The sequence below is a fragment of the Adiantum capillus-veneris genome, chromosome 28 (genome assembly GCF_014529385.1).
Source record: "Adiantum capillus-veneris isolate H3 chromosome 28, ASM1452938v2, whole genome shotgun sequence".
Taxonomy (NCBI): Eukaryota; Viridiplantae; Streptophyta; class Polypodiopsida; order Polypodiales; family Pteridaceae; genus Adiantum; species Adiantum capillus-veneris.
In genome coordinates, this window is record NC_140958.1 from 7,558,013 (window position 1) to 7,580,037 (window position 22,025).

The 22,025-nt window shown below is 39.7% G+C and overlaps 1 protein-coding gene across 1 annotated transcript; it reads left to right on the plus strand.

Annotated features, from left to right (window-relative positions):
- Positions 1-1,954: 1,954 nt before the first annotated feature.
- LOC147420024 (putative receptor-like protein kinase At2g42960) lies at positions 1,955-2,788 on the plus strand. The gene has a single exon (XM_086504479.1). It carries the CDS (start codon positions 1,955-1,957, stop codon positions 2,786-2,788), a length of 834 nt encoding a protein of 277 aa, XP_086360605.1.
- The last annotated feature ends 19,237 nt before the right edge of the window (positions 2,789-22,025 follow it).

Below are 22,025 nucleotides of genomic sequence, written 5' to 3' on the forward strand. Positions count from 1 at the left end.
AAAGTGGTGGTAGAACCCCACATTGAACCAAAAGAGCTAGAACTTAAAGTGCCGGACAACGAAGATGCCTTAGATGGAATTCCATTTGTAGAAGAAGACTGGCTAGGACACTTATGGAAAAAATTTAGAGAGATCAATGATGGGAGTCTAACTCGAAAGTATGCTCCTATAGAGGAAGTTTGGTTAGACAACCTACCTCCTGATATGGACATGGATGTACAATCCTTGTATGGGGATTGCGGATTTGACGCTTCAGGAATGTCTAAACGAATGACCTTGAAAAAATTACCCTCTTACTTGGGAGATAACGAAGATGAATCCATAGTGTGTAAGACCACTCAAGTAAAAAGAGTTGAACAGACCCTAGAAGTAGACAACATTCTTCTGTATGTGTCTCTAGTATGCCTTCGGGCCCTCTTAGTCACATAAAAATTTAAAACTTAGGGTATAGAAATTACTATGGGTTGTCTAATTTCATATCTTACTCCCATAGTAATCTAGAAAATTTTTAGAAAACATTGACTCTTGTTCTGATATGCTTTGCAGCACTCTTACTTGAGCCAATGTTCTAGGAATTTAGATAACACCGTACATTGTTTTGATATGATTGTCATCGACACTCATGCTTTGTACATTGTTTTAGGAGACCATTAGATAGCACGTGCATTTGTTTGATATGTCTTACGACACTCTTACTTTGTACGATGCTTTAGGTAAAATAAGCTCCAATGAAATGTGAGCTTACAAAAAATCATACTTCTTCTTGCGTCTGAGCCTTGGTTCTTACAACAAAAAAAGTTACTCCTAGACACGATCTGTGTGAATAAATTTTTTATCTAGTGAGTCATTAAGCTATACACTTTTCAATATACGTATTCATGTACCACATGATTTGTAGATCTACATTTAGATTTGTATAATGAGAAAAGTGTAATCTTTAAACTACTCCTGCGTCACGATCTTCGGTTATTAGAACTGGAGGAGTTTTTCTCAGACACGATTTGTGTATTTTTCTTTTTTTTGATGAGCTACTGATTTTTAAAGTGTGATCGTTCTCGGCGTCTGGATCAAATCTTTATCCTTTGCTCTTACAACGGGAATATTTGTATGACTTCATCACATTCCTATTGATAGCATCTCATACATTCCTATTTGTATGACTTCATCACATTCATATCGAAAACATATTTTTTAATGATATGAAAAATTCATAATTAACATCATGCATAATTGTGTGGATGTTCTTGTGTATGTTAATCATACATTACATTCATGTGGACCTGTGGTTTAGAGTTTAGGGTGATTGCTTCATGGTTGCAAAGTATGACTAGAATGTGTTGCATGACATGCCACTTATACTGATGAGAAGTTATGGTTTTTTGTTTCTTAGTTTTAGCTTCTATGCACATCATGGGTACTATAGGCAAGATAAAAAAAGCTGAGCACAAATATGTAAAGAATTTGTATGCACTCATCTTTATGGATTACGAAGTATCGCCTCTAGGAAATCTTGCAAGAGTCCTCATACAAATCATTTTTGGATGAGTTATATAGTGCTACATATGCAGGACTATTTGCAAAATTTTGTAGTGCTTTAGGTGGGATTGAAGTCCTTATAGGTGGTCAGTTAGGCCACGATGTGAGTCGAGTCATAGGGCAAGTTTGCAGAGTTGCAAAAAAACTTGACAAGCAAATTAAAGAAAATTCTAGCTTCATGGGCTGCATGAAGGAAGTAGAGGTACTCTATAGAAGCATGAAGCAACCGGGAAAGAGATTGTACGTAGAAGGGCCCAAGGATGTACCCGAAGTGCCTGCCGCTTCAGAAGTACCAATCTCTAGCAATGTCCCAATGCCACCCAACATGGGAAGTTTAGACACATGTAACCTTGTCATCATGCGCATGGCTTGCATTGAATTTCCACAAATTACAAGCATTTGAGAAGGTCGACACGACATGGTCACGAAGGTGAAAGTCAATCATGAGACCTTCACGGATGAATTTTACGCCCGCAAGCTAGTCAAGGGTGATGGCCAGAAGAGTGCCAATGTACATGAGGCCACAATTATGAATATCACTCATAGTGGAATCATTGCTGCTCTGGGATTGGCAAGATACGCCACGCGAGCTCCCGCCCTCATCTTCAAGATGCGGAATGGTGGAAACCTTGACCATTGGCTAGAGAGACTCCAAAAGGAGGGGAAGAATGTGGCCATGAGCAAGGGTTTCAAAGATGTCAAGGGGACCATTGAAGCCATCAAGAAGAATATATGGCCTATCATTAATGGATTGCTCCGAACCTTCATCTTTTTGCACGCAAATAATATCACTCACAATGATGTTCATAGAAGTAATATCTTACTGCATTTTGGTTGGGATAGAGTGTATGTGGGCGTATGTGATTGGGGTAGTGCAACCTTGTTTCACACAGAGAACACATTTTTAAAGTTGCCAGATCTTCTCCCATCGACAACAAGGGAAACCTGGAGCAAGCGATATTGGTGGGTGGCTCCCGAATGTATATCCACAAATCCTCCAGTCTACACGCACAGCCAAGATATGTACTCCCATTGTAAATTCATTCAAGACCTCCTTAAATATTTACCTAAGGATGATGACACTATTTATATCGATTTCCTCAGACGCTTTCAGGAAGTCCTGCGCACTTGTGTATCTCCCAATCCCACCCAGCGCAAGTCCTCACATGATCTCCTCAGCATGTTACAAGGCATTAAGCGTGTTGGTGGCATGCTCCCAGATAGTGCAGACTTGAGGCCATCCAATGATTGAAATCATACCTTGTAATTTGAGAATGTGTCTATACTTTGCAATGAAACATTTTTGTCTTGTCTCATGCCCATTGTCTTGAGATTTCATGCTGTTTTATTACATTGGTATTGTCAAAGTGATGTGAATTTTAAAATTGTGTATGTTGAACAATGATTGTACCATCAATTGTAGTTCTTTAATAAATGTGTATCTATCATTTTGATCTAATATTCTATTATCGTGTGATTCGACAGGAAATGGCAGCCCCATACTCTCCTCCCAATGTTGATAATAGTAGAAACTTACACAGCCAAAATAGTAGAAAAATAGTGAGTAATTTGGCAAAATGGACAGCGCCATCGCGTCCGGAACGGCCCAAAACCCTAGTCTACAATGTCAAAGTGCTCAAATCTGACCTCGGATGAGCAGTTTATGGCCAAAACAGGCTCCAAAAATAGCAAAAACACAGTCGCGGCTGTTCCTCCTCTTCTCTCCACGTTTTTTCTGGTCTTCTCTCAGTTTTTTCAGTTCCCACACTTAGCTTTATTACTTGGGCACCTTGGCCTTTTATTTGACCTCGAACGGACCCCGAACAAGCCAAAAAGTGGCCTCGCAGTGCACAGTTGTCACCCTGTTGTATCCATCCGCACACCTGGCACTCGACTTTTTCCAATAATGCATCCTTCCACCATGTGCAGTGGCCCCAAAAGATGGTCCTCATGATGACCGTTCTGCATAATTATCACAAGAAAACACCCACGTTGTGTCCATACTTATCCACATGCAAGTATTGACCCCATTCGACCTCCTTACGCCACTAGATGCCATTCAAAAACACAGTCGCGGCTGTTTCTCCTCTTCTCTCCACGTTTTTTCTAGTCTTCTCTCATTGTTTTCAGTTCCCACACTTAGCTTTATTACTTGGGCACCTTGGCCTTTTATTTGACCTTGAACGGACCCCGAACAAGCCAAAAAGTGGCCTCGCAGTGCACAGTTGTCACCCTGTTGCATCCATCCGCACACCTGGCACTCGACTTTTTCTAATAATGCATCCGGCCACCACGTGCAGTGGCCCCAAAATATGGTCCTCATGATGACCTTTCTGCATAATTATCACAAGAAAACACCCACGTTGTGTCCGTACTTATCCACGTGCAAGTATTGACCCCATTCAACCTCCTAACGCCACTAGATGCCATTTGGCGTACCTGCTTACCTCATGTCATCGACCCGTGGGTAGCTTCCTTGAGCAGTTTTACGTGCTACCAACTTCTCATTATTATAGAAAAACACATTGGTACTGGTGATACTGAAAATCGATGCACTATGTACATGTTGTCCTACCTGTACACATGTGGGCCCCACGTAACCACCTAGCTCTGGAAAATGGGCAATCCTTTATTCGATGCACCATGCATGTGTATATACATATACACAATCCCTTGCTCCAAAAAACTCCTAACATAATTTTCCCATCCTCTAGCCTGCTAGATCATTCATGATCAATAGCAGCAAAAAGAGATATGAGACTCGCCACGTCACAAGTCTCCTCATCCCTCACCAACATTACTTGCTCGAGAGAAAACTCATCTTGCTCCACCATCATCAACCTGGCATGATATAATTTAAGACGCAATCCATTTACCCTTGACTTATGTAGTATTCCATCCAAGTTAGCCAGCTGATATGTACCATTCGGAAAACACTCCACTACCTTGAAAGGGCCTTCTCCCTTAATTTGAAACTTCTTTTGGAAGGTGTTGTCCAGCTTACTGTTGTAGCGTAAAACCAAGTCATGCTTCTTGATACCCTTACTTTTGACCTTTTCATTTATCTTTTCCAAAGCCCTATCTTGCATCTGCCCATAATGCTCCAATGTGCTCATCCTATCCAGTTGAACCTCTTGTAATTGTAAGAGCCTCTCTTTAAATGCATCACTAGGCGGCCCAATAAACTTTTCTAACATCTTTACTGTAGGCAACTCTACCTCCACAGGCAATAGTGCTTCCTTTCCATATACCAATGAAATGAGTAAACCCTGTACCTGTCTTTACTAAAGTATGGTAAGCCCATAATGCACTAGGCAATTCCAAATCCCAATTCTTTCCTTGGTGCTCTGTCACTTTCGAAAGAATTTGTACCAACTCACCATTGAATCTTTCATTTAAGCCATTACACTGCGGGTAATAAGGAGTGGTATGCCGGTGCCTAATCTTCATCTTTGCGCATAAAATGTCTAGCAGTTTAGCTCTAAATCATGGCCCCTTATCTGAAAGTAGATCCAATGGCACCCCAAACTTGCAACATATTTCATCGTACACAAATTTTTCCACATCCTTTGTAGTGATTTGTTTTACTGCTATAGCCTCTGCCCATGTAGAGAGATAGTCCATTGCAGTCAAAATATAGCTTTTGCCCCTGCTTGTGATAGGTAACGGGCTGATGGCATCAATCCCCCACTTTTCAAACACATCAAACGCCATAATGGTTTTTCGTAGCTCTGGCTTCAACACTCTCTTCCCAAATGCTTGACACCTATTGCAAGACCTACACCAATGGTGAACATCCTTGTGAAAACTAGGCCATACATACCCCTCTTACAAGATCTTATGCAAGGTGATCTTTAGAAGAAAATGGCCGCCACATGCGCCTTCATGATTCTCTTCCAACACTTTGTAAAGCTCCTCCCTCCAAGGTACACGTCCCAACACGAGATCAGCCCCTTTCATGTACAAGACATCACCAATCAATTTGTACCTGTATGCTCTACTCACAAAACCATACTTCTTAGACTTCTGAATGTCCTTTGGAATGATTCCTGTTAACAAAAACTCCTCTTCTGGAGCCAAACTTTCTCGGCCATGATAAAGAGGTAAATTGGTCCTCAACACAAATAGCTCCCCAATCATGCTTTGAGCTATTTCATGTGCCTCTCCATTTAGAGCACGTTCAATGTTTCTAATGCTCCATGCTTCAAACTTTTTTAACAGGCCTTTAATTTTGAAACACATTTCCTTCAAAGAGGTGTTCTTGCTCTTCCACACACCCAGAACTTACTTCACAACTAACAAGGCATCACCTTTTATGCTCAACCTTCTTATACCATGCTTAAAACAAATGTGTAATCCGGCTTCCAACGTAGCATATTCAGCCTCATTGTTATATGAGCATCCAATTTGAACCCTCTTTTGCATACTAGCTTCCCCTTTGGATCGTAGAGTGCTATACCCCCTGAAGCCGCATCATGGCTCTTTCTGTATGAGCCATCAAAGAACAACACATGTGCATTGATGATTTGTGGGACCTCTTCAACTACCCTTCTCACCACCTCTTCCTTAACAAGGAGGGGATTCTCCTTGTAAGTCAACAAATTAGCTAGGGTAGCTCTTGTACTGTCTTCCACTAGAAAAGAGAACTCAAACTCTTGCAGTTCTATTACCCATTTCTTAACCACGTTTGACATGTTACTGTCATTAATTAACTGTGGAAAAAAGGCATAACTCATCAAGAAAACAAAAGGTCGTGGTAGCAAGTAATGACGAAATCGTCGACAAGCAAATATTACCTTGGCCATCACTAGCTCTACTTCCGAGAATTTTCTCTCTGCTACCAACTTCACCCGGCTTGCACAATAGAATGGCCTCATATAATGGCTGCCCTTCCCCTTTTGCAATAGCATGGCTCCAATGGCATCATCCCCTACTGATGAATTGACATAAAACACTTGTCCCCAATTAGGAGCCTGCATGGCTGACAACCCCCCTAACACCTCTTTCACCTCTTGAAACACGTCTTCACACATGTCATCCCATTGCAATGGATCATGCTTTTCCACTTGTTGTAATGGATAAAGGAGATGTGAAGACAATGGAATAAATCGCGCCATGTACTTCACTTTTTGTATAAAGGTTGCCAATTCCTTTGTACTTGTAGGTGATGGAAGAATAATAATAGACTTAACCTTGTCTGGATCAGCCTCAATGCCATTTTCTGACACCATATGGCCCAATAACTTCACCCTTGTCTATGCTAGATGACATTTCTTGGGATTTAGTTGTCCTCCACATTCATCATATCGAGCCAATACCATCTGCAACTTCTCATGGTGTTTAGTCTTACTACTGTAGACACAAAAGTCATCCATAAAAGCTTTAACACAACTACCAATGAATGGTTCCAATGCCCAATTTTCTCTCTCTTGATAGAAAGATGGTCCATTTGACAACCCAAATGGCAATACCATGTAGCAATAACCGCCCCATGGCGTAATGAAAGTTGTCTCTGTTCGGTCTTTAAGAGAAATCTTCAATTGAAAATAGCCTGAAAAACCATCACACACACTGTACCTCTCATAACCTGCCACTGAATCGAAGATCTGATCAATGAATGGAAGAGGATATGGGTTCTTCTTAGTGGCTACGTTTAAGGGTTTAAAATCTACACAAATCCTCCACTTTCCATCCTTCTTTGGACTGAATACTACTAGACTCACCCATTCTGTGGTTTCCACTGGGACTATGAACCCTGCCTTCAGTAACTTGTCCACCTCTTCCCGTAAGGCTTCCATTTGCTCTTGACCCATCCTTCTTAGCCTTTGCCGCACTGGCTTAGCACCTTCTTTCAGCTGTATATGCATCTCTTCGCCCTTAAACCCTCTAATCTCTTCATATGAAGTAATGAAAAAATCAGGAAAACTAGGCAGCATGTGCAAATATATCTCCTTCTCCATAGCTGAGAGGTCTCCACTGATCATTTGTGTCATCAATTCTTGCTTCTTTGACAATTCAACTTTGGTTTGCATCAGCCCTTCAATCACTTCATAAGGCCCTTCACTTTCATCTTCAACCTCATTCACAAATGCAACTAAACCAGACTCCTCGATTCCTTTGTCCATCAAAAGAAATGCAGCATCAGCATCCTCATCACTGTTGGTAGTACTATCACTGTCCTCATCAGTCACTATGGAATAGTCTTGATCACTAGACTCATATTCATCTTCATAAAGCTCCTCCAATAGTTTCCTTGTGTCCATATTATAAAGATTCTTGGCACCTATCTTTCCATAGAGGCTAATCGTACCACATCGCCAATCTTGAACAGCTCCCACTGCACGTAACCATGGTCTGCCCAGTATAATAGGATATGCTCCCAAACCCGCTGGCATCACATGAAATCAACCACCTCCTTTGCATCATAAGCCTCCACTTCTAAGATCTTTACAACACCCAAACATTTGACTTTTTGATGGTTTGCCAATCTAATCCAAAAACCTGACATCCCAGTCACTGTAAGACCCATCTTCTCAATGCATGAGTGTGTTATAACACATATTTGGGCTCCGCCATCCACATAGCCTTGTCCCAAATTTTTTCTTTTATGCCACATATCTACTATTGGGCAAACGTCGGGTAGCTCATCCATCGCCAATACCTTCACTGAACCTCTCTCTGTCTCTTTCTACATTGGGTTAACCATTCTCTTCCATTGTCGCTTTAGCTTAGGCACCATCTCTATAAGCTGCCCAAAAGTAACATCTACCTTCCTGCTTGTCAGATCCTCCTTCAAGTCATAGCTTAATTTCCCATCCCCTAGTAGAAAATATGCAACATGAAACTTACGACGAGCCCTTCTTTTCCTCTTGTCCTTGACATCCTCGCCTTCATGGCTCTTTCCCTTCTTCTTACTAGGACCTGGGGCACTTCTTCCTTCATTATACTCTGTGGTCCTCTTCCCAATAGGCATCGCTAATGTATCCTCTAGCTTTGATGCCTTCTCCAAGGTGACTACACTGATCACTTTTGTCTTTCCCTTTTCCTCCAGGATTAATCCACTGGTTCCTTCTTTTCCCTTAATTTTGATGCCATAATCATTTGATCTAGTTAGCACCTCTCTTGGAAATGGATACATGTCTCCACCCATCCTTGGTGTCTTATCACATTGCGGGCTAATGTGGCCCAACTCTCTGCAATTATAACATGTGGGTGTCTGCCTCCAGAACCTACCATTGCTATGTCCAACACCATTCCTAGGTCTTTCTTCACCTCCTTGCTGATTTGCAAACCTCCCTCGACCTTAATTATTTCCCACTTGAGCTAGCATGTTTAGGCTGAGATTCTTCATTAAATCTACCACTTGCCTCATGTCTTGACTTAGCCCATCATCTTGCACTGCTGTAGTGACCACTGCTGGCATAAACTGAGGAGTAATAGAAACCACTGGTTCATGATGAACCCATGGCATGCGACCTTGTAAAGAGTCTCATTTTCCTCAGCTTCCACTCTTTGTTCCTTGCCACTTCCAATGCATCTTCATATGTCCTAGGCTTCTTAAGCTCCACTCTCCAACGTATATTCTCCCAAAGACCAGCCAAGAACCTGTCTTTCTTCATCATGTCAAGAGGGGGTACTTGTGGTGCTAAAGCCTTGCACATCCGCTCCCATGCCAATGAAAACTTACGTATGTACGCATCTACTGGCTCACCTTCCTTCTGCACCAAACCTTGTACTTCTTGCCACACTTTGTCAGGATCTTCTATCTTCACAAACTCCACTTCCAATCCATGCCTTAGATTGTCCCAACTCAATCTTACAAGTGGATCAGCCACAAGCAACTCCTCTTCAAATGCTTTGGACCAAACTCATGCATCACTCTTCAAACAAATTTGGAGAAGACGTAACATCTGCGGCGGATCATGAATTTGGTTGCTAATACAGGCAACCTCCATCTTTTCCAAAAAGTCTTCTACATCTTCATCACTTCTTCCATGAAACTCCGGATAAGAGAAAGCCATGGCTACCCAAGTTATGATGCTTCGAAAACCCCTTCGAACACACGTGCAAGAACCCAAAACTTTTGACTGACTCAATTCCCACAAACTTCAATGGAGCTCAACTTTAGATAAGGACAAACACATGCACATAAAATGAGTTTTCCTAGTTAATCATCAGAATTACAACAGGCAAAGGGCATTCCAGTATCTCTCTTAATCTTCTTGGCCCAAACATAAAGACTATGCGCTGCTGGAAAAAAATCTTCTTGGACACATGAACATTTATCTGGATTCTTTGAGTTAAATGAAAAGGAGTGAATTGAGGTCCGTTTTGATCATCCATTAAAGCCAACCATGTAGCTCCCAAGAAGGCACACCTATCTTATCCTCTGATTTTGCCAAAATTTCAGCAACATAACAGCATAAATGGCTTAAAAGACCAAAAAAACAGCCATCATAACTTGGAAAATTTTTGGCAGAGTTTCCCCAGAAGTAGAGCAGTAAGAACCCAAAATATAGATTGCATATCCTGTAACCTGTAACCTGTAACTTGTAACCTGTAACCTGTAATCCCGAATCTCGAAGCTTGAAGCTCAAAGCAGAAGGTACTCGAAGAAGATCCTCCGTGGGGGCGCCAAAAGAAAGTGAGCGGGATGGAAACACACACAATGCCTCTATAATGACCCCACACACACTCTTGGAATGATACACACACACACACACACACGGGGGCACCACTCAGCTTACACAACCCACCTGGCCGAGACAGGAAACACACCGATGGAGTGAGAGGATAGAGACTACCCATTTATCCACTCCACACAGAGACACACACACACACACACACACCAAAAAAAATGCAACTCAAAAATAGAGAATTTTTTATGTTTAGATACAATTGATCTTGGGCCAACACCAATGGGGCAGATAGCTCACACAATATGGGTAAAATATGCCAAATACAATCACAAATTGGAGCAAAAGCTTCGCTCATTAGAGAAACTTACACAGCCAAAATAGCAAAAAAATAGTGAGGAATTTGGCAAAATGGACAGTACCATCGCATCCCGAATGGCCCAAAACCCCAGTCTACAATGTCAAAGTGCTCAAATCTGACCTCGGATGAGCAGTTTATTGCCAAAACAGGCTCCAAAAATAGCAAAAACATAGTTGCGGATGTTCCTCCTCTTCTCTCCACGTTTTTTCTGGTCTTCTCTCAGTTTTTTCAGTTCCCACACTTAGCTTTATTACTTGGGAACGCTTGGCCTTTTAGTTGACCTCAAACGGACCCCGAACAGGCCAAAAAGTGGCCTCGCAGTGCACAGTTGTCACCCTGCTGCATCCATTCACACACCTGGCACTCGACTTTTTTCAATAATGCATCCCGCCATCACGTGAAGTGGCCCCAAAAGATGGTCCTCATGATGACCTTTTTGCATAATTATCACAAGAAAACACCTGCGGGGGTGCAAACATACGCAACTCAGTGGGATGAGACAGACCGGATGTGTTTCCAAAATAATCCGCTTTCTTCAATGACTACTTTGGGTACAAGAAGGCAATTATTCACACTGAAATGGGGGTACCTGTAACAAAAAAATCTCCTACTCAAGAATGGTATGACTCATACGCCAACGACGAGATGTTCCAACCAAAGATCATAAAGGATGATTGGAATCAACCATCAGACATACTGAAGGAATGGGACAAATATACTCCATTGGTGGAAGGATGTTATAGTGGATATTACCGAGTGCATTATGTTAGAGTCACTAGGATTTATTAGAAACTTTTGAGACACCTTGTAGACTTTCAAAAATCCAAAGTTTTGTGATATAGAAATTGGATTGATTTATTCATTATTCTTTCTCATATTTTCTTCTCATCTTATTTTTAAACGTCTATTCTATTTGATTTAAGGACTTTGAGTGGAATAGAATATTTTGCTAAGTGTGACCTTGGTTGATATGGTGTAGTAAGTTACCATACATCCTAGAGGAAATGCGGTTGTTGCTAAAGCAAATGCGTCTATTGTTCCTCAGCACATCATCATTGATAGAGACATCGATGCTATGCTTTGCAAGTATCAACCTGGGAATTTTAGCGAGGAAGGCAAAGATGTAGGCAAAGTTCTTGAAGATTGTGTTGAGCACATGGATGACTACTTTGATTTGGATCATTCATCAGTGGTAAACAAAGCTATCATTTCTAAGTTCAAACTAGAGAAAGCAGCCAAGCGTTGGTGGAGATACCATTGCACAGAAAACAATGTTGATCCTAATGTTGGAACTTGAGATTATCTTAAAACCCAACTTAAGAAGAACTATCATAATAAAGTTTATCATTCAGACCGTATGAATGAGTTTCTTGATTGTACTCAAGGAACCAGAGATCTGGAATCATACTACTAATATTTCTTAACCCTTGTCAAGTATGCTCTAGTAGGGATGACTCAAGAGGTCAAGGTGGCTTGATTCGTGTTAGGGATACATAATCCTATGAAAACTAGACTTCAGAGTCTTCGTCTTACCAATTTTTAGATGTCCTTGATGCAAGAAAACCCATTGATATAGAGTTATCTACTATCAAAAAGAGGAAACTAGAACTTGTTTCTGTTCGTGAAATCAAAAGACCTCGTCTTTGTTCCTCCTCGTCTCGAGGAGGAACAAAGATCTAGAAACCCACAGCAAAGAAGAGAGAACTTATTACGTATGAAAGATAGACAGGATCATTTATGCTACACTTTCCTTGATCCTAATCATCAATCTAGGAATTGTCCCTTTAACAATTCAAGCTTCACAGGATTGATGGACAATTATGAATATAGAAAGTGTAATCCGAATGAGAATTTTGGAAACTTTAGGCCCAAACAATTGGCAGTTCAGAGGAACTTCAATCAGCAGAACTTTAACCAAAACCAGGGAGATTTTAGACCAAGCAATCCACCTTTTGTTCGGAATGGACCACCTGTTGACAATAACAACAATGGAAATGTTAGCTGTCAACTTTGTCCAGGAGGAGGAGGAAATCAAATACCTCAAGGAAGACCTCAAGCTAACAGAGCTCAAGGGACTAGAGGTGAAGGAAATCAGGCAAATGCGTATGTCATGTGGCAATTGAACATTAGGGAGTGAATGAATAATTTTCAGTTATTCAAACCCCAACGAAGTATCAAGGTAACCATTTTACCTTATTGATTGATTTAGAGAGTACACATTCTTTTATATCTCCTAAGTGCATCAGAAGCCTCATTTTGCCTGAACACCCTGATACAGACCTTACAATAGAATTAGCTATGAGTAGGAAGGTTAGATATTCTACTTTAATGGGTAATTTGAATTTTGTTGAATGGTCATAATAATTCTGCAAACTTCAGAGTCTTACCCATAAGAATCTACGATGGAATTCTAGGAATGGACTGGCGTAAACCCAATGATGCTCACATACATTGTAAAGACACTTCATTGACTTTTGAAAATGATCAGAGCTCTAGAGTTACAGTTACTGGGAAACGGGGGAAGCCTAAGCTCAAACTAGTGAACTTTATCAAACTCATGAAAAGTCATAGAAAAAATAAAAGAATTTATGCAGCAATAAAGCTTAACCCTAAAGAGAAGAAGATAGATTCACATGAACCCAAATGGATAACAGAATTTGATGATGTATTTCCCGAAGAAATTTCTCAATTACCACCCAAGCGTGATGTTGATCATAAAATAGAACTTACTCTAGAAGCTCGACCAGTTTCTTGTAGACCTTACAAATTGTCAATACTTGAATCTGTGAAACTCAAGGATCAATTAACTCTACTTCTTGAACAAGGCTTAATTAGACCCAGCATTTCTCCATGGAATACTCCTATTCTCTTTAATCAAAGAAGGATGGTACTCTACGTCTTTGTATTGATGATCCTCGATTGAACCAGGTAACAATTAAGCATAAGTATGCAATACCAAGGATTGATTAAATGCTTGGCCTATTACATGGAGCTTCTATCTTCACAAAGATTGCTCTTAATTCAAGGTATTACCGAATCTGAATCAAGGAAGAGGGCATACCAAAGACCGGATTTAATACTCATTTTGGACATTATGAATTTACAATTATTCCTTTTGGACTTACTAATGCTCCTGTAACTTTTAACCGTCTTATGACCGATGTGTTTAGAGAGCATCTTGATGATTTTTTTCTTGTCTTCTTTAATGATATCCTAGTTTACTTAAGAAATAGAGAAGAACACGAACAACATGTGCGGCAAGTACTTCAACTTCTCCGTCAAAATCAACTTTATGTCAAACATAGAAAATGCACCTTCTTCACTGACAAGGTGGAGTATTTGGGATTTATTGTATCCAAAGATGGTGTTTCTACTGACCCAAGTAAGATCGAAACTGTTATAGCTTGGCCTACACCGAAATTGGTATGAGAAGTATGTGGATTTCTTGGTTTAACAGGATGGTATCGTACATTTATTGAAGGTTATGCTATGATTGCATCTCCATTGACTAATACGCTTAACAAGGCTAAAATGTTTACTTGGAATGAACATGCTTAAGCTAGCTTTGAGAAACTCAAAAGAAGCTTTGGTGAATGCTCCAATACTACAGCTTCGAGACTTCTCAAAAACATTCACTATGTTCACTTATGCAAGTGGACAAGCAATTGGTGGCGTTCTGTCTCAAGAAGAAAAACTAGTAGCTTATGAATCTCGTAAGTTATGTATACATTAGTTGAATTATCCTACACATGACTTGGAATTATTGGCGGTTGTGCATGCTCTTAAAGTATGGAGACATTATCTTCTTGGAAGGAGATTTGAACTACATACCGACCATAAAAGTCTAAAGTGGATCTATACCCAACCTGATCTTAATATGCGGCAACGAAGATGGATGGAGTTGCTATGCGAATATGATTTTGGAATTGAATATAAACCTAGGAAGGAAAATCTTGTGGCCGATGCCTTATGGAGAAAGAGTACTGGAGTGGCTGTCACAACCTCTACTACTTCTTTAATTGACCTTGTTCGAGAAGGTATGACAAATGACTCGTATTACAAAAAAATCCAATACTTGATGAACGTAAATAATTGCATAGAGAAGCTCGAAATCAAATCAAAGGCTTTCACATTGAAGGTGATGACCTTTACTTCAGTAACTGTCTTTGTATTCCAAATCAAGGTGGAATCAAGCTTCAGATATTACAGAAAGCTCATGATATACCTATAGCAGGACATAGAGGATACATTAAGACTTACTCTATTGTAAGAAAGAGTTTCTTTTGGCCAGGACTAAAGCATGATGTGTGGAACTATGTTACAAGATGTTTAACATGTCAACGTATTAAAGCTAAACAAATTTGATACCCCGGTAAGCTTCAACCTATTGATGCTCCACAAAAAGGTGGGAATGCAAATCCATGGATTTTATTATAGGACTCCCTACATCTTTGGGATATGACTCTATTTTTGAGGTTGTTGATATGCTTACAAAAATGACCCATTTGTTTCCAGTCAAAGCAATGTTTACGGCTAAGGATATAGCTCAAGTCTTCATGAAAGGTGTTTTCATGTATCATGGTTTACCTCGACGAATAATTTTTTATTGTGATGCGAAGTTCACATCTAATTTTTGGAAAGCCTTATTCTCAGCTACAGGAACCCAGTTAGCCTTTAGCACTGCTTGTTATCTTCAAACTGATGGACATACAAAAAGAACAAACCAGATCATTGAAGACATGTTAAGAGCCTATTGTATGCATGAGTAGAGTAAATGGACTAGATATTTATATTTGGTGGAATTTTCATATAATTACTCATTCTAACGCTCAATTGAAATGTCTCCTTTTCAAGCATTGTATAGACAAGAGTGTCTTACTCCACTCGAGTGGACGGACTCTCTCATACGAGTTCAAGCATCCAAAGAAATGTTGGATGAAATGCAAATACAAACCAATTTTATACGGCACAAGATAGACATAAGAGTTATGCTGATCCAAAATGATCTGCTAGACTCTTTGAAGGAGGCGATATGGTATTTTTGAGGGTGAAACCCAAACATAGTTCTTTATCAATGGGTAAGTGTAAGAAGCTAAGTGCCAAATATTGTGGACCTTTTGTAATCACAAAGCGGATTAATGATCAAGCTTACAAACTCTTGTTACCATCACACATAAAGGTACATGATGTTTTTCATGTCATCTTACTCAAGAAGTATGTACCTGATCCACAACATATTTTTGATGATTCTCTATTATCTACATCTATTGATGAGACTTTTGAAGTATATCCTGAAGCAATACTTCAGACCAGAACCAAGCCTCTATGTAATCGGGCCATTATTGAACACCTTGTTAAATGGTGTACGTATCGTCAGGAAGATTCCACTTGAAAAAGTGATGAGTAATGAGACTAAATTATCCAAACTTCATGTCGAGGTGAGGACACCTCAAATTTTTCAAGTGTGGGAGGATGTAAGATACCCAATTTTTGGGTCTTTTCTAAAAATAAGAAAAATAACTTTCAATATATATATTTTGTCAAATTTTTACCTAAGATGCTTGATTGACAGTATTGAAAGGTTCTAAAGTAAAAAGCAGTTCCCATATTCCAGTAGGTTAGACGAACGTTTGGTGCAGTTTTGGAAAAATCTGCTATTTTTAGCTTTTTCATGCTTTTTATGGTTTTAGGTGCTTTTTTCCAAAATGCAAGGTTAGATCCTTAATCTATGTGTTTTAGGAAAGCTATGGTTCAGTTTTGTAAAAATCTGCTTTTTGAGTGATTTTCACACTATTTATAGCTTTTCACGATTTTGAGTTTTTTTTAGTGAAAAGCGAGTCCGCTTTCTTATTCCAGTCGATGAGGGGAACCCGTGTTTCAATTTTAGAAAATTTTGCTTTTTCTTGCTTTTTATGCTATTTTTAGCTTTTTGTGCTTTTCGGCATTTTTGAAAAGCAATGTGCTTTTTATGATGACCCAGATGTAAAAATATTAATTTTAGTCTCCGTCCAATTTAAAAATGATCACACGAGCAAAAACGAGACAAGACGAGATTTTTACGGAAAATATTTTTATAGAAAGAGGTACCGTAAATACGACGGGGTAGTACGGGAAAGTCATAAGTATGTCGGGACATTACGGAGCTATGATTTTCATTAGTTGGCTAGAGACTGCTCAGATGGCTATAAAAATTGAATGGTAAGTGGGAGAGTTGACCACCAACAGGCAAGCCTTGTTTTAAGAAAAGTCCCAAAAGCTATGGAGCTATTCCTGGAAGTAGAGGTAGCGCTACCTACAGCTTGGGACACACTCAGGGCAACTGCAGAAGCTATAAAATTGGCATAGAGTGCTAGGTTTTCAGTGCCGTCTGTTGCATCTACTACTGCAAGGCTATACATGTCTATTATACGGAGTGGTGTAAGCTCTTCATCACCATTTCCATAAGCTCTTCTCTCTTGGGAAGAAGAAGAAGGATACTCTCTCTCTACTTGCTTATTATCTTCTCTCTCGCGTCACGGTGTACGTGCTCTCCGAAAGTTTTCGTGGCGGATACCTCTACATAGCTCTCATCACCGCTCTCTTGTGGCAAAGCAAGAAGCCTTTCGACAGCCCCTAATCGATTCTAAAGCACGGTAAGAAGCTCTAAACTCTAAAGCCATCATCTCTCTCTCTTTCTGTCTCTCTCTTTGTTGTTTTTCTGAGTAGTCACCCTCTTGGTGATTGTTTTTCCACATACGAGTGCATGTATGGATTAACCGAGTACATACAAAGTTTCCCCATCATTAATTCATCATGTTTAACAAGCTGATTTATGCACATAATGCGTTTATGATGACGTGCGTGCATAAAAAGTGCTTTTTGTTTCACGTTATAGAGATGGTAGGGACACTATTTTGATCATAAATCACAAACCGTTATGAATCCTCCCGTACCCTTTATACTAGAGATAAAAAACATCATTTAGAACATTTTCTCTTTTAGGTGTCATGTGAAAAACACGTACGAGCTAAGAGATATGGTCAAAAAACAGCTTGTTGTCCACTACACAACCAAATTTTTTGACTCAAGGCTCCTTGGAGAACCACTATATAGATTCACCGGATGGGCAAACCCACTTATCCAATTGAAAAGATTGATGATTAGTGAATTTAGGTCTCCGTTATCACTTCGGGAATGCGAGTTATTAATCACTCTATAACTGGTTTTACCTACACGTATAGGGGTGCTACCTAGGGGGGGTACCATATGACGTCGTGAGTTGACTGAGCTATTTTTATATGTTTTATGGTTTGTTTTGGTGAGTTGATTTCAATTATTAGATGGCCATAAACTTATGTGGGAGTATATAGCTAAGCATCGCGAACCGCATAGGCAGATATGAATAAAGCGGCTTTCTTTTGGGGTTACCGTTTGTTGTGTGAGTACCATATGGTCCAAGTGATGTGATAGAGTGATAGTCTATATTATGGATTTGAACTTGATGCATTGTTTTGAGGTCAAATACTTTCATTTGCATGTTTTTATGCTCCCAAAAATGTCCAAAATTGTTTTCTGCATATGTGTGAAGCTACGGTTTATGGTTGACCTAAAGGTCTCGGAGATATTTTGCATCATGTTTATGGTGTTGAAATTTTATCATATGATGTATGGGAACTCATGGATTGATGTGGATGCCTCATATGCATGGTTATGATTGCTTTCAACCTTTCCAGGTCAAAACTAGCTCTATGTGCTAGAGAGGTGAAGTGTAGATGTGATGCATCAAATTTGCATGGTTGGAGGTTCTCAAAATTGGATTTTAATATTATGATTAGTTTCTGGTCGGATTCTTGTTATGCATGAAAGAATCACGTCTTAAGAGTCACATGTGTGTGGACTCCAATTGATTACAGGGGACGTGTCAAGCTCCAAGTGTGGGAGATGGTTCACTGTGATTATGATTTATGGTTAAGGGCTGAGATTCCCTCATGGATTATAGTTGAAATTTTATGCTGGAAGCCGGGGTGGCTTATGTCTTTTTTCTTGGATTTGGTTATGCTGTCAAAATTCTTGGAGCCATGTTACGTTCTATAGTGGTTATGCAGGATTGGTCGAGCCTCACCCAAGTAGGGTGGAGGACTCACCTGTGTGATGTGATTAGATTATGGTTTATGGTCTTGAATTTGGATCAATAAGTGATCAAGATGGTTTATGATAGATGTGTAAGGGTAGAGACCCTGCATAGTCAAACTGCTTGGAAAGGATTGTTTGTGTATATTGAAAGTGCTATTGTGATTAGACTCATGTGTTATGTTTCTCATGGCAGCGTCGCTACAAGAGTAGGATCACCTACCCTCCACTATAATCTCTCTCTCTCTCTCTCTCTCTCTCTCTCTCTCTCTCTCTCTCTCTCTCTCTCTCTCTCTCTCTCTCTCTCTCTCTCTCTCTCTCTCTCTCTCGCCGCAACGCGGTGTACACATATTTTCACCCTCCACAATGTTGTATTTTTCTTGAGTACGCTTTCATTCATAACACCCATTCAGGGGTAGCACTAGTTGCTAGGTACCTCTGGATGCAGTCCGGCTCATGGCCACAACTCCATGCTAGGGTTGGGCACTGAGAACTCCTCCCCTATGCAAAGGCTTTTGCAACTCTAATGTATATTGAATATTGTATAAAGGTGTAAATTGTATATTTTGTGCATAGATCCCCGGGGAGGGGTATCTCTCACCTGGTATCAGAGCCAATGCTTAAGGTTACAGGGATAGCCTAAAGCCTGATACTAGTTGGGTTAGTTATGCATCGTGGATGCATTCATGCATGCTCTTTGAGAAAGGATATTGTATTCATGATGCATCTGTAAGTAACATTGGTTGGTGACACTTGTTTGACTTGTTTTCTTGAGTGGAAATGTTTGGTTTTAGTTATGGTAAAGTAGTTTAAGTGTTCAACAACGGAGATATAATTTTATTTGAATGTTTGTTTTGTAGTAACAAATGGCTCCTAGAGTGATGTCTGAATGCTTTAGCCAAAGGAATGAGGTTTTAGCCACTATATTCAACAATATGATGACACAATTGTCAAGGGATAATTGGAACTCTTTTACTTAGAAATCGGGACCAAAGTCTTTGGCATGCCAAGAAGCATAACTTGTTGGAAGAGTGTTGATCGTAGTTACCTTACCCGTCGCCAAGAACCCTTCCATCAATTCTTCATCTATATTGAACGACAATCCAAGAGATTGGTTTGCCAACCTCATGCTACTTCAACTTAGAATATGGCTAGGCCTAGAAGACGCTAAGAAGTTTGAAGCTCTTGCAACTGGCATAGAAAAAGAGAACTTGGAAGATAACTACAAATCACGTTGTCACTTGGGAGGTCCGAGAGAATATCCTGTCATGAGAGTTAAAAAGAATTTTTAGAGAATTAGCTCCAAGACACCCATAATATTGTAATGAAATCATAAAGCTCAAATTTTGATGAATAAAAGAAGCGTAGACTCAATTTTGGTTCACATGTGTACTAAGTTTTCTCTCTCTCATTGTCTTGTTTTGAATGGATCTTCTTAATTATATTGATGAACTCCCAAGAGATTTTACACAAAGAATCTTTTTCAATTCTGCGGTTGGATTTAGTCTCCATTGGGGAATTGAAGTGGCTCAAATTTCAAAAGGGACTAGAGATTACCTTATACCCAACACTTACGTAGCATGGGAGTTATATGTTGAATCTCAACCTGAACATCGAACACAAGTGCCTGATAGGTTGATGACCAACCCATAGCTTTGGGTGAAGGAAAAGATCGAAGAAGGTGATGTTAAAGTGCAAAGATTTGTTCTTTACCTTAACTTATGCTTTCTTTTGGACATACTGAGTCATGAACTTATACTTAGTAAGAAGGATCTTATGTTAAACCAAAGATATGGTTTTTGTGAGAAGTTCATAATCATTTCCATAATCCAGTAGGTTAGATGGACGTTTGGTATAGTTTTGAAAAAATCCGGTATTTTTAGCTTTTTCATGCTTTTTATGATTAGTTGCTTTTTTGCAAAAAGTAAGGTCGGATCCTTAATCTACGTGTTCCAAGGAAGCTATGGTTTAGTTTTGTAAAAATCTGCTTTTTGAGTGCTTTTCACACTATTTCTGGTTTTTCATGATTTTTAGTGCTTTTTAGTGAAAAGTGAACCCGCTTTCTTATTCTAGTGGACGAGGGAAACCCGTGGTTCAATTTGAGTTTTTTCTTTTCTTTTTACGCTATTTTTAACTTTTTGTGTTTCGGTGTTTTTGAAAAGCAATGTGCTGTTTATGATGACCTAGATGTAAAAATATTAATTTTAGTCTCCATCGGATTTAAAAATAATCACCCAGAGCAAAAAAGGACCAGACGAGATTTTTACGGGAGACATTTTTATAGCAAGAGGTACCATAAATACGTCGGGGTAGTACGAGAAAGTCATAATTATGTCGGGACATTATGGTGCGGCATAGTCTAGCTACGGTTTTCATTAGTTGGCCACATACCGCTTAGATGGACAATTTTGCTGTAAAAATTGAATGGTAAGTGGTAGAGTTGACCAAAAAAAGTCAAGCCTTGTTTTAAGAAAAGTCCCAAAAGCTGTGGAGCTATTCCTGGCAGAAGAGGTAGCCCTACCTATAGCTTGGGGCACACTCCGAGTAACTGCAGAAGCTATAAATTGGCATAGAGTGTTGAGTTTTTAGTGCCGTCAGTTGCATCTACTACCGCAAGGTTATACATATCCATTATACAGAGTGGTGTAAGATCTTCATCACCATCTCCATAAGCTCTTCTCACTTGGGAAGAAGAAGACGAAGAACAAGAAGGATACTCTCTCTCTACTTGCTTATTATCTTCTCTCTCGTTTCACGGTGTACGCGCTCTTCGGAAGCTTTCATGGCGGATACCTCTATGTAGCTCTCATCACCGCTCTCTTGCTGCAATGCAAGAAGCATTTCGACAGCCCTAATCAATTCTAAAGCACGGTGAGAAGCTCTAAACTGCATAGCCATCATCTCTCTCTCTCTATGTTGTTTTTCTGAGTAGTCACCCTCTCAATGATTGTTTTTCACATACGAGTGCATGTATAATATAACCGAGTACATACAAAGTTTCCCCATGATTATTTCATCATGTTTAACACGCTGATTTATGCACCTGATGCGTTTATGATCACGCGTGTGCATAAAAACTGCTTTTTGTTTCACGTCATAGAGACGGTAGGGACACTGTTTTGGTCATAAATCACAAACCGTTAAGAATCAGCCCAAACCATGTATACCAGAGATAAATCACATCATTTAGAACATTTTCTCTTTAGGAGTCATGTGAAAAACATGCACGAGCTAAGAGATATGGTCAAAAAATAGTTTGTTGCCCACTACACAACCAATTTTTTGACTCCAAGCTCCTTGGTGAACCACTATATAGATTCACCGGATGGGAAAACTCACTTAACTAATTGAAAAGCTTGATGAAACTTGATGATAAATTAATT

Coding starts and splice junctions, on each gene's coding strand:
- LOC147420024 (XM_086504479.1), top strand. CDS start 1,955: ATGGTCACGAAGGTGAAAGTCAATCATGAGACCTTCACGGATGAATTT.